The sequence below is a fragment of the Plectropomus leopardus genome, chromosome 12 (genome assembly GCF_008729295.1).
Source record: "Plectropomus leopardus isolate mb chromosome 12, YSFRI_Pleo_2.0, whole genome shotgun sequence".
In the NCBI taxonomy this organism is placed as follows: Eukaryota; Metazoa; Chordata; class Actinopteri; order Perciformes; family Serranidae; genus Plectropomus; species Plectropomus leopardus.
Window position 1 is genome coordinate 106990 of NC_056474.1, and position 13363 is coordinate 120352.

The 13363-nt window shown below is 44.9% G+C and overlaps 1 protein-coding gene across 1 annotated transcript; it reads left to right on the forward strand.

The window, feature by feature from the left end:
* The first annotated feature begins 1381 nt into the window (after window positions 1-1381).
* Window positions 1382-12744, forward strand: puf60a (poly-U binding splicing factor a). Its single transcript, XM_042497790.1, has 10 exons — window positions 1382-6183; window positions 7095-7169; window positions 7282-7332; window positions 9694-9855; window positions 9968-10060; window positions 10514-10727; window positions 11135-11310; window positions 11699-11783; window positions 11913-12130; window positions 12336-12744. Exons 1-10 carry the CDS (start codon window positions 6004-6006, stop codon window positions 12633-12635), a joined length of 1554 nt encoding a protein of 517 aa, XP_042353724.1. The 5' UTR covers window positions 1382-6003; the 3' UTR covers window positions 12636-12744.
* The last annotated feature ends 619 nt before the right edge of the window (window positions 12745-13363 follow it).

Below are 13363 nucleotides of genomic sequence, written 5' to 3' on the forward strand. Positions count from 1 at the left end.
GAATGTGTCCTGTAAAATGTTTGGTGTGAATGTTTCCTGTGAAATGTTTGGTGTGAATGTGTCCTGTAAAATGTTTGGTGTGAATGTTTCCTGTGAAATGTTTGGTGTGAATGTTTCCTGTAATATGTTTGGTGTGAATGTGTCCTGTAAAATGTTTGGTGTGAATTTTTCCTGTAAAATGACTGACAATATGACTGAAGATTGGTGTGAATGTGTCCTGTAAAGTGTTTGGTGTGAATGTTTCCTGTAAAATGTTTGGTGTGAATGTTTCCTGTAAAATTATTGACAATATGACTGAAGATTGGTGTGAATGTGTCCTGTAAAATGTTTGGTGTGAATGTTTCCTGTGAAATGTTTGGTGTGAATGTGTCCTGTAAAATGTTTGGTGTGAATGTTTCCTGTGAAATGTTTGGTGTGAATGTGTCCTGTAAAATGTTTGGTGTGAATGTTTCCTGTGAAATGTTTGGTGTGAATGTTTCCTGTAATATGTTTGGTGTGAATGTGTCCTGTAAAATGTTTGGTGTGAATGTTTCCTGTAAAATGTTTGGTGTGAACGTTTCTTGTAAAATGACTGACAATATGACTGAAGATTGGTGTGAATGTTTCCTGTAAAATGTTTGGTGTGAATGTTTCCTGTAAAATGTTTGGTGTGAATGTGTCCTGTAAAGTGTTTGGTGTGAATGTTTCCTGTAAAATGTTTGGTGTGAATGTTTCCTGTAAAATGACTGACAATATGACTGAAGATTGGTGTGAATGTGTCCTGTAAAATGTTTGGTGTGAATGTTTCCTGTGAAATGTTTGGTGTGAATGTGTCCTGTAAAATGTTTGGTGTGAATGTTTCCTGTGAAATGTTTGGTGCGAATGTTTCCTGTAAAATGTTTGGTGTGAATGTTTCCTGTAAAATGTTTGGTGTGAATGTGTCCTGTAAAATGTTTGGTGTGGATGTTTCCTGTAAAATGTTTCCTGTAAAATGTTTGGTGTGAATGTTTTCTGTAAAATGGCTGACAATATGACTGAAGATTGGTGTGAATGTGTCCTGTAAAATGTTTGGTGTGAATGTTTCCTGTGAAATGTTTGGTGTGAATGTTTCCTGTGAAATGTTTGGTGTGAATGTTTCCTGTAATATGTTTGGTGTGAATGTGTCCTGTAAAATGTTTGGTGTGAATGTTTCCTGTAAAATGTTTGGTGTGAACGTTTCTTGTAAAATGACTGACAATATGACTGAAGATTGGTGTGAATGTTTCCTGTAAAATGTTTGGTGTGAATGTGTCCTGTAAAGTGTTTGGTGTGAATGTTTCCTGTAAAATGTTTGGTGTGAATGTTTCCTGTAAAATGACTGACAATATGACTGAAGATTTGGTGTGAATGTGTCCTGTAAAATGTTTGGTGTGAATGTTTCCTGTGAAATGTTTGGTGTGAATGTTTCCTGTAAGGTCAGAGACACCGGACGCTGATGAAGCTATGCTAGGCTCGAGAGCATGATGGATAACCTTCGTGCCAAAATTATGAAACGACTGTTGTGAAGCTGCGGGAGGAAAACTGGCGACACGCGGTGGGACGGTTTTGGCCCGGAGCGCTCTCCTATGAGCATGATGGTCAGCTAACTAGCCTCCAGGCTAACGTTTATGTGCTTTCTGCTACGGTGGAGTCTGGAGCAGGAACAGTGAGGGTTTGGAGGCTCGCTCCAGGTGGAATAATGTCCGACTTGTGGGCCTGCCTGATGGATCGGAGGGTCCCGACCCACAGAGTTTACGGCCCGACTCTTACAGGACTTGCTGGGCTCGAGTCCAGGCCCATGCTGGATATGAAACCGCCACACGCTGCGTGCTAAACCGAAGGAGGGCAGTCCACCGAGCCCATTGGTTTCAGGGTGACCCAGTTTCGTGTGAGAAACGACATTTTACGGCGCACTGGAGTTGCGTGGAGGCGTAACCGTTGACCGCTCGGTCCGGACTCGAGTGCGCTGTCTTATGTTCACTGACTGTATCTGTTGAAGTACAGTTTGAAGTTAAGGCTGATGTTTGTTAATGTTTTCAGATTCACTCTGGCCCACTTTTTTTTCTCTCTTTTTAATTAATTATTATTGTTTATGAAAGTTTAACTCACTGCGTTTAACATGTATTTCTCTTCTTATTTTTTCTTTTATTTTTGTTGTTGCATATGAAATATCTATGTTTTGTACTACTTTGTTACAAATGACAATATATTTTGGTATTCTCTGAGGTCGTTTAGTAGTATGTTTGAGGTACAAGTAACAGCAGGATGTTTTTTTTGCTTTGGGGTAAGAGAGCGCTCACCTTTCTAAGGATGCCTCTGCTGGGAGAGGGGCTGTGTGGAGCAGGTGTTTCATTTGGGGGGATCGTGCTTTTTGGGGTGGGTAGGTGGGTGTGTTCGTACGGTGGGGTGTACATACACCATATCCTCCTTTTTTCTTTTTTTATTTTTGCAGCTTGTTTTCTTGTGTGCTGTTGTTTTTGTTTTTTCTTTTCTTTTCTTCCTTCCTTCCCTCTTCTTTTACTCCCTTATAGTAAGGGTTTGTTTCTAAACAGCCCAGTCTAACACCTCCCCACCTGTTGTGGGAACAGATATTAAATTTGTCCGTTTAAAGGCCTGAACAATCCAATAAACACAGTGAGGTTCTGCATTACCTCAGACACCGTGATGATCATATAATCTACCTGCAGGAAACTCATTTGAGAAAGCCGGAGACCTCCAGGCTGAAATGAAGCCGGGTTGGACAAAAGTATCTCTCCTCCTTGTCTGGTAGATCCAAAGGTGTGGCTCTTCTTTTACGTAGAGCTATTCCCTTCGGTCACTCTGAAACAGTCTCTGCTGCGGTGGGAAGATGTATTATTGTCACTGGACAGATTCACGTATTACAGTAGTCCTTGTGAATGTATGTGCTCCCATCAGGGATGAAGAAGCCGTCTTTCAACGGCTCTTCTCAGTGTTACCGGATTCGTCTGTACGCTTCTTAATTATGGGAGGAGACTTCAGGTGCGGGATGGATCCTATTTTAGAGCGCGTTCCTCTACCGCAATTGCTCAATCTAAATCAGCCAAAACTGTTAGATCTTTTATGGAAGAGTTTAATATAGTTAATTCCTGGCACCTCTTCAATTCAGCCAAAAGGGAATATTCATTTTTTTCGCATGTTCACCATCACTTAACACACATTGATTTCTTCTTGGTGGACTACAGGCTGCTCATGTCCGTTTCTAGTTGTAAATATGACCCTGTTGTCCTGTCGGACCACACATTTGTCTCCATGAACGTCTATTTAAGTTCACTATTACACGGCCATCGTGGCGTTTAAATACACACCTACTATTAGAGGAGGACTTAGTTGATTTTGTTTCTAAGCAGCAAGATTTTTTCTTTCGAGTTCACAAAACTCCAGACATAACAGCGTCTTTGTCGTGGGAAACAATTAAGGTTTTCATAAGAAGAGAGATTATTTCCTACGTGGCACATAAAAAAACCTAAAAAGAGAGACTGGCTGAAGAAGGGTACAGAAGCCTTACTCTACGGCTCTTACTGCCCCATAAGTTTGCTGAATGTTGACTTTAAATTATTGTCAAAATTGCTGGCCCGACCCTTATAATCCATCCGTCATATCTTTGGACCAAACCAGGTTTATCCGCAATAGGCACTCTTTTTCTAATTTAAGGGGGTATTTAATGTGGTGTACAACCCTTCATCAACTAATCTCCCGGAGGCCTTGATAGCTCCTGACACTGGAAAGGCTTTCGATAGTCTGGAATTTGATTTTTTGTTTTGGAGAAATTTGGTTTCAGGGCAAAATTTATTTCATGGCTTAAATCATTATATGCATCTCCACAGGCCTCTGTTAGGACCGATAGCATACATTTGGGGTATTTTCCACTCTGTTGCTCCACTAGGCGAGGTTGCCCACTAAGCCCTAATGGGACCTCTATCAGTTGCTCTACAATCTAACCCTAAAATTTGTGGCATAACTGGAAATGATGTAGAGTTGAAGATTGCAGTTTATGCGGAGGATCTTTTGTCACTTGTATTGGATTTATCCTGCTCTATCCCTACAGCACTTTCGGCTTTAAATGCATTCAGTAAGGTCTCTGGATATAAACTGAATCTCAGCAAAAGTGAAATATTTGCAATCAATAAAGCTGCTAAAGAGTGTCCACTTCAAGACTTTCCGTTTAAGACTTCTAACTCTGGCTTTGTTTATCTTGGGGTGCATGTGGCTGACACTTAAGATAATCTCTACAAGAAAATTTTTATTTCTCTGCATAGAAAAATTAAACAAGACTTTCACGATGGTCCCTCCTTAATCTGGCTAAGACTGTTAAGATGAATGTTTTCCCATCCTTTTCATATTTGTTTCAATGCACTCCAGTCTTTTTTATTTCCCTCTCCTTCTTCTGTAAAGTAGATACTCTCATCTTGGAATTTATTTGGAGTAACAAGCCCCCAAGGTTACGACGTCAGATTTTACAGAGTCCCAAGAAATTGGGGGAATGGCATTACCTAATATTCTGTTTTACTATTGGGCATCAAATATAAGAAACCTAAATTATTGGCTTTGACATTAGGAGGCTCCTCCATTATGATTAGCTGTTGAGGCCTAATTAGCTTATCCGGTAACATTGAAGGCCTTACTGTATTCACCTCTCTGCTCTTCCACCTCTGTTCATACAGCAAATGTTATTGTGGCCTCCTGCCTAAAAATCTGGGTTCGATTTAGCGGCCTTTTGGCCTGCAGACCCTTTCTGTTAGGGCACCTTTGGCAGTAAACCATATTTTCCCCTCTTTCTACCTGCGCCAGGTTAGGAATAAAAACTGTGAAGGATTTAATATGTAAATGATGTTTTTGCATCTTTTGAACAGTCATTATTGACATTAGTCAACAAGTCTTCACTTCCTAAAGGACATTTTTTCAGACGCCTTAAGGTTCGCAATTTTGCACGTAGTTCATTTTCTGTTTTTCCCACCTTTCCTAATTATGTCGATCTTGATATCTTCTTGGAACCTCTCTTCTCATTTAAGGGGGCAATCTCAATTATCTGTTACCCTGTTTGGACTCTCCTCGCGCCTCAAAGCTATCTGGGAGGCGGATTTGGGGGACGCAATTCCGGATGATTTTTGGGGGAGGTTTTGCGGAGGGTTCACAGATTTTCTGTGTGTGTTAGACACAGTTTTATCCAGTGTAGGATTCTGCACCAAGACCACTACGCTTAAGCACGTCTTAATAAATATTATATTTAAATATTTAATACAATATACAATAATCTCCCTCCTGCGTTCGATGTCAATATACACCAGCAAACTATCTGCACATGTTCTGGCAATGTTCCTGTTTAAATGCATTTTGGACGGAGATTTTCGACATGTTATCTGTGGTTGTTGGGAAGACTCTTGTCCCTAATGCTATCGCTGCTTTGTTTGGTATGCTTCTCCTCGCTCAGTCTCTCTTCCACCAATGAGGATATGATGCATTTACAACTCTGTTAGCCCGGACACTGATATTGTTAAAGTCCTCAGCTCCACACACCCATGCAATCTGGGTCAAGAGATGCTGGATTTTCTTAAACTGGAAAAAATTAGGATGACCCTGTCTGGGACTACCAATGCATTTATAAAGACATGTAATCCCTTTCTGTAATATATTAATAGCTCAGCCTGCAATGTATTTTTGGACTGAACACAAAGGTCTTGCTTTTTAGCCCTTTTTTTCTTTCCCCTTTCTTATTTATTTCCTTGTTTTTGTTTATATAACCATGTCTTTTTTTAACTTGATGTTATGACGACTAATATTTGTTTATTTAATGACGTACTTTTCGATGTCAATCTCAATTCTTGCTTCTTTTATGGGGTATGCACCAGGGTCGGGGTGGGTGTGTCTGTTTTTGTAAATAATAATAACTGTATTGAGTTACGGATTGTAACCGGAGGGGTATGGCTATGTGGAAAATCAATAAACAAAGTGTGAATGTTTCCTGTAAAATAATGTGAATGTTGATAAATGTCAGTGGGGGGGAGGGGTTGCAGGTGGACTGAGGTATCTGAGGGTGCATTTGTTTTGTTCACCTGTGGCTGGTTCTCACAGGGAGGGCCGGCTCTCATCATGGAGAACGGACAGAGCAGCAGCAGCAAGCTGGGCCTGCCACCGCTCACAGCCAATCAGCAGGAGGCGCTGCAGAAGGTTACACACACACACACACACACACTCACACATGCATGGTGTGTATGATTGCGTGTATGAGTATGTGTATGAGTGTGCATGGTTGTGTATGTGTGTATGAATGTTTAAGTGTGTGCATGAGTGTGTATGAACATGTGTTTGAATGTATGTTTATGAATGTGTGTATGATTGTGTGTGTATGTGTACGAGTGTGTATATGAGTGTGTATGTATGATTGTGTGTGTGTGTTTGAGTGTATATATGAGTGTGTGTATGAGTGTTTATATGAGTGTGTGAGCATGTATGAGTGTGTATGTGTGTGTGTATGAGTGTGTATGGGCGTGTATGAGTGTGTATGAGTGTGTATGGGCGTGTATGTGTGTGTATGGGCATATATGTGTGTAAGAGTGTGTATGGGCGTGTATGTGTGTATGAGTGTGTATGGGCGTGTATGTGTGTGTATGGGCATATATGTGTGTAAGAGTGTGTATGGGCGTATATGTGTGTATGAGTGTGTATGGGCGTGTATGTGTGTAAGAGTGTGTATGGGCGTGTATGTGTGTATGAGTGTGTATGGGCGTGTATGTGTGTATGAGTGTGTATGGGCATGTATGTATGTATGGGCGTGTATGAGTGTGTATGGGTATGTATGTGTGTATGAGTGTGTATGGGCGTGTATGAGTGTGTATGAGTGTGTATGGGCGTGTATGTGTGTGTATGGGCATATATGTGTGTAAGAGTGTGTATGGGCGTGTATGTGTGTATGAGTGTGTATGGGCGTGTATGTGTGTATGAGTGTGTATGGGCATGTATGTATGTATGGGCGTGTATGAGTGTGTATGGGTATGTATGTGTGTATGAGTGTGTATGGGCGTGTATGTGTGTATGAGTGTGTGCACAGCGAGCTGTGATTGGCTGCTTCCTGTCTGCAGGCGAAGAAGTACTGCATGGAGCAGAGCATCAACAGCGTCCTCGTCAGACAGACGCAGCAGCTCGGCAGCCTGCAGGTGATCGCCGCTCATATGATGTCACCTTGATGATGTCACTGCTACATCACCATGACATCACTGTGATGTCACCATGACAACAGGGCTGTCTCTCTCCTTGTATGTCTCTCAGATGGCGTCCCTGTCCATGGGTCTGGGTGACGCTCTGTCTCCTCTGCAGTCGGTGAGTGAGACCACCTACATTTCCCACAATGCATCAGCAATGTGTCTCATCAGAACCCGCCGGCCTGCACCGTGCGTGACCATAGATTGTAAATAAAGATGGATGACAAGCTCCCACTTACCCCCGCTATGCTGAAGTGACGTTAAAATATTCCGGATACGAGCATTGCCATCTTGCGAGGGTGATGTCACTGGGAGTCCTGCATCTGCACAGAAGCAATCTCTGCGTAGGGGGGTCCCGCCCAAACACCCGTCCGACCAATCGTGAGCAGCTCCATTGAATGTGAGCGCACGGATTTCCTGTCACAGCTGTCAATCATGGTAGAAAAGCCCCCTTTTTTATAATTTAGTAAATCATTAAAAACGAACTTATCAAGAAAACAAACACCTGGACAAAGGTCAGGGTGATGAGCTACCTTCAGGGACAGAAACCATCTTTGGGAAACATTTATTTGTCGTGTACGTTGAGTTTTTAATTCAGCCTATGACCATTCAGCAACATGGAGGGGCGGGTCTTAGGACCTGTACTGCAGTCAGACAGCAGGGGGCGATGCTGCCATGTCCTCCATCTTTACAGACAGTCTATGGCTGTGTTGGAAACGGTGTACTGCATACTACACTTGAACTCAGTATGCAGTATCCACTACATACTACATACTGCGTTCCACAGTAGTATGCAGTATAATTGTTCAGGTGGATCCTGGTGTATCCTGAGCCAGACTTGGCTGGAAGCAAACAATAGCAAAACCGGTACCGCGTAGCATCGATTTACGGTTTGAAACGGAGTACAGGTGATACGTGTACAGACGACGGTGATGAAGGCTCACCTGTGAGATGAAGAACACCTTTATAACAGGTGGAAGTGACCTGATGTACCGCCGTTATGTTCGCGAGCTCGTGTGGCGGTGACAGTTCACTCCTGTCGGGGCGGCCTCTGGCTCAGTGATACAGCGTGCGCCCCATGTAGGCTGAGTTTTTAGTAGCGGTCGGGGTTCGATTCCGGCTTTTGTCCTTTGCTGTGTCGTCCCCGTTCTGTCTCCCCCGTTTCTGTCACGCTCTACCTGCGCTATAATAAAGGCAAGAAAAGCCAAAAAAGTCATCTCTAACAAACAATAAAGACAGAATAAATCCATTGTGTCTCCTGTGTAATTGTACTCTTATTAGCAGACATCGGTATGTGTTTGCCTGGTAAAAGTACTGTAAATGACCTTATAAGATTAAAATCTGATTTTGGCCAAATTAATAAAGTGTAACACCGGGACAAACCAAGGACCCCATCTGGTGGGTTAGGTCTGTGCAGCTGTGTGATGGCTGAGCCGCTGGTGACACGACAACAACAGCTGCGCTCTCCACGCAATGCATTGTGGGAAACAGTAGGCGAGGCAGACTGGTCCGATGCATACTGAGGATTTTTTCCGAATTAGTATGACATCCGGGTATTTCTGGCATACTGTGGATTTCGCTTTTGTTTGCATACTCCATACTCCATACTGCATACTTCATACTGCATACTCCATACTGCATACTCCATACTCCATACTGCATACTCCATACTGCACACTGCATACTGCATACTGCATACTCCATACTGCATACTCCATACTGTATACTCCATACTCCATACTGCATACTGCATACTGCATACTGCATACTCCATACTGCACACTGCATACTGCATACTCCATACTGCATACTCCATACTGCATACTGCATACTGCACACTGCATACTCCATACTGCACACTGCATACTCCATACTGCATACTGCATATTCCATACTGCATACTCCATACTGCATACTCCATACTGCATACTGCATACTGCACACTGCATACTCCATACTCCATACTGCATACTGCATACTGCATACTGCATACTCCATACTGCATACTCCATACTCCATACTGCATTTTGACCGAATCAGTACCTGCTGCCGGTGTAATGGGCGGTTTCGAACAGCCTGTGTGTGTGACATCACTGCGTCATAGTGATGTCACTGATGACTCATCATCCAGTCTGAAGGAACGAGGAACAAAAAATGTCAGAAAATCAACTACGAATTAAGCTATAGATTAAATGTTATTTTGTCCAAAAAACAGGGGTCTTAGGTCAGAGGTCATGGGTCAGAGGCCATGGGTCAAAGGTCATGGGTCACAGTTCAGTTTCTGGCTAAATGTTAAATGCATTAATTCTTGTTGATGTTTAGAGGAAGCTGGTGGGTTTGGAAATCCTGTTGTCTTCATCACAGAAATCTCCCATAATTATTTTTGAAACAAAATTGTTTCAGGAAAGCAGGACGGTTGAGTGGCGGCGGTCCGGAGCGTGTTTGTTCGTGTGTGTGTGGTGATTTCCCGTGTGCTCAGGTGGCGGCGCAGCGTCAGAGAGCTCTCGCCATTATGTGTCGAGTGTACGCGGGCTCCATCTACTACGAGCTGGGCGAGGACACCATCCGACAGGCCTTCGCTCCCTTCGGACCAATCAAAAGCATCGACATGTCCTGGGACTCCGTCACCATGAAACACAAGGTCAGACGTCCCTCTCTGTCCCTCCATGTCCTATCTTGTGTCCACCGTCCACAGCGTCCGGCTCAGGTTCAGCCCGTCAGCTCGTCCTCGTCAAACCTTTGTGTCTCTGCAGGGTTTCGCCTTCGTCGAGTACGAGATGCCCGAGGCAGCTCAGCTGGCGCTCGAACAGATGAACTCTGTCGTCCTCGGAGGCCGAAACATCAAGGTGACCAGTGAGACCATCACTCCCAGTACAGACACTCCCAGTGAGACCATCACTCCCAGTACAGACACTCCCAGTGAAACCTGTACAGGCATGAAAAATCCTGGACTTTTTTTTCACAAACCTGTCTTATATCATACGATGTGTTGAAGGACTGTTGGAAATCTGAGAATCCAGCAGTAAAGTGTGTTTTTACAGTTTCATTTCTGGTGATTTTCAGAGAAAACATTCGGGTTTGAAGACGTGTTGTCTTTAAAAATCACCAGAAACTTTAAAGAATAAATAAATTTTAAAAAGTTTTAACAAAAAAATCACCAGAAAGTTTTAAAGAAAAAGAGTATTGCCATAAATGTTTCTCCCTGAGAGCAGGCAGCAACCCAGCAGCTGTAACCAGCACTCCCAGTTAAACCAGTGTGTAGAGTCAGCGTGCACTTTTCCCTGTGGCTTGTCTTGCAGGTTGGAAGGCCCAGTAATATCGGCCAGGCTCAGCCAATCATCGACCAGCTAGCAGAGGAGGCGCACGCCTTCAACAGGATCTGCGTGGCGTCCATTCACCCCGACCTCGCCGACGACGACATCGAGAGCGTCTTCGAGGCCTTCGGGAGGATCAAGTCCTGCATGTTGGCCCGCGAACCGACCACGGGACGCCACAAAGGCTACGGCTTCATTGGTGAGCTGACTACCATGAGTGTGGCGTGTGTGTGAATGAGATCATAACTGTGTGAACGAGATCACAGCTGTGTGAACGAGAGCATAACTATGAACGAGATTACAGCTCTGTGAATGAGATCTTAACTGTGTGAATGAAATCATAGCTGTGTGAATGAGATCATACAGTGAACGAGATCACAGCTGTGCCAAAGAGATCATAACTGTGTGAACAAGATCAGATCACAACTGTGAATGCGATCATAACTGTGTGAACGAGATCACAGCTGCGTGAACAAGATCAAAGCTGTGTGAACGAGATCATAACTGTGTGAGATCATACCTGGATGAGTGGGTTCTGGTGGGTTCTGGTGGGTTCTGGTGGGTTCTGGTAGGCTGGAGCTCACAGCTGTCTGGTTCTGTCTGCAGAGTATGAAGGACCTCAGTCTGCTCAGGACGCCGTTGCCTCCATGAACCTGTTTGACCTCGAGGGTCAGTACCTGCGGGTGGGGAAGGCTGTGACTCCGCCCATACCCCTCCTCACGCCCACGACTCCTGGTGGGCTCCCTGCTGCCGCCGCCGCCGCCGCCAAGGTAACCGCCCAGGTAAAACATAGAGTACTGCAGTGAAACGTGAATTACTGCAATAAAACATGAAGTACTGATGTAAAACATGGTGTACTGCAGTAAAACATCAGTGAAACATGAAGTACTGCAGAAAAACATAGAGTACTGCTGTAAAACTGTGTTTTCTACAGTATTTTGTGCAGTAGTGTGTACTCTGACAGTCAGTTGAATATATTTCCTGGTAGTACTGAGTATTATTATTTTCAGGTAGTACTGAGCATTATTATTTTCTTGTAGTGCTGAGTATTAAAATTTTCAGGTAGTACCGAGTATTTATGTTTTTGGGTAGTACTGAGTATTTATGTTTCCGGGTAGTACTGAGTATTTATATTTCTGGGTAGTATTGGTTGTTGTTTGCTGTGTTCAGGAGTCGGTGGGAGTATCCGTCCTTGGCGCTCTGGCTGGACTCCCTCAGGCCGTCACGGCCGCTCAGGCTCCGTGTGTCATCACTGGTAGGAACACTTGCTGCCCCACCCACACACATATAAGCCCCGCCCCCACACGGAGAGACGCCATCTCACCTTCCTGTCCTTCCTGTCAACCCCGTCCTTCCTGTCTTTCCTACTTCCCGTCTGTCTCAGGTATGACACTGGTTCAACCTGGCGTGCCCCAGGTGGGTTTGGTGAACCCGGTGCTGGCCACGCCCCCGGCTGCATCCTTTATCTCTGAGGGGACGAGGAAAGAGGAGGCGCAGGAGGCGCAGAGCGACAGCACCACGGAGCCGCTGAGCAAGCAGCTGAGCATCAGTGGGAACAGTGCCCGACACATGGTGATGAGGAGGCTGCTCCGCAAGCAGGAGGTACGGGTTCAATCCCCGGAGCCCAGGGGCCCAGGGGCCCAGGGGGCAAGGCAGGAGGAGGCTTCAACTCCTTCTCCCCCCTGTAGTGTGGTTTGTAATGTATATATTTTCTCATATTTCAGGCAGTAAACTGGCTGACAAGTTGTCTGTGGTATAAATAATATATAAAATATATAAAGTGATGAAATATATTTGCCCCCATCACTCCACCGTCATGGTCCTCAGGAACATGGTCGGACCCGACGACATCGACAACGACCTGGAGGGCGAGGTCACCGAGGAGTGCGGGAATTTCGGGCGGGTGAAGCGCGTGGTCATCTACCAGGAGCATCAGGGCGAGGAGGACGAGGCCGATGTCATCGTCAAGATCTTCGTGGAGTTCTCGGAGGCATCTGAGATGAACCAAGCCATCCGGGCGCTCAACCGACGCTGGTTCGGAGGACGCAAGGTGGTCGCCGAGGTGTACGACCAAGAACACTTCGACAACAGCTACCTGTCGGCTTAGAACACACACACACACACACACGCACACGCACACACACACACACACGCACACACACACACAGTAACACACAGTGTGTCTCCAGTCCCAGTTTAGTGGAGCTCTGGTCCCAGTCAACCTTTCATATTTATATATATATGTATCTATATATATATATATATATATATATATATATATATATATATACACACACACACATATATATATAAAGTTGAGTCCAGGCAGGGCCCCGATGCTGCGTTCAGGAGCAGCGCGTGGCCCCCAGCATGCCTCTGCTGGTGCGTTCAGGGACTTGGTGACGGGATGTGGAACTCTCAGCAGGAGTGAAACAGGTGTGAAGTGAAGCGTGAGGCCGACTCGTTCAAGTATGACTTAACCTGTTTGGTTCCAGGCAGCAGATACGTCTGGATGTTCTGATGGTCCCTGAACGCGCCATCATCCAAACTGGAGCCGACTTCAGCCCCCCATGCTGGTGCTCTGTGAATGTTCTCTGAATGTTGTGGGAATGTTTGCAGCTGCTGATGAAGCTGCATGGGTGGACGGTGCGTTCAGGTGTCAAACACCAAAATATGTAAATAAAGCGTTTCTTTTTTAAAACCGCGTGTGCTTCTTCCCTCCTTTGGTCCGACCAGCTGACAGGCTCAGCGGTTCATACGGTGCCACTGCCTCACTCAACTTCTGAGAGGTGCCGGGGTGCCGGGGCCCCCCTTTGGGCCGAGGAGAGCTGGGCA

Coding starts and splice junctions, on each gene's coding strand:
- puf60a (XM_042497790.1), top strand. CDS start 6,004: ATGTCAGTGGGGGGGAGGGGTTGCAGGTGGACTGAGGTATCTGAGGGT. Junction 7,333..9,693: donor CTCTGTCTCCTCTGCAGTCG/GTGAGTGAGACC, acceptor CCGTGTGCTCAG/GTGGCGGCGCAGCGTCAGAG. Junction 11,784..11,912: donor GGCTCCGTGTGTCATCACTG/GTAGGAACACTT, acceptor CGTCTGTCTCAG/GTATGACACTGGTTCAACCT.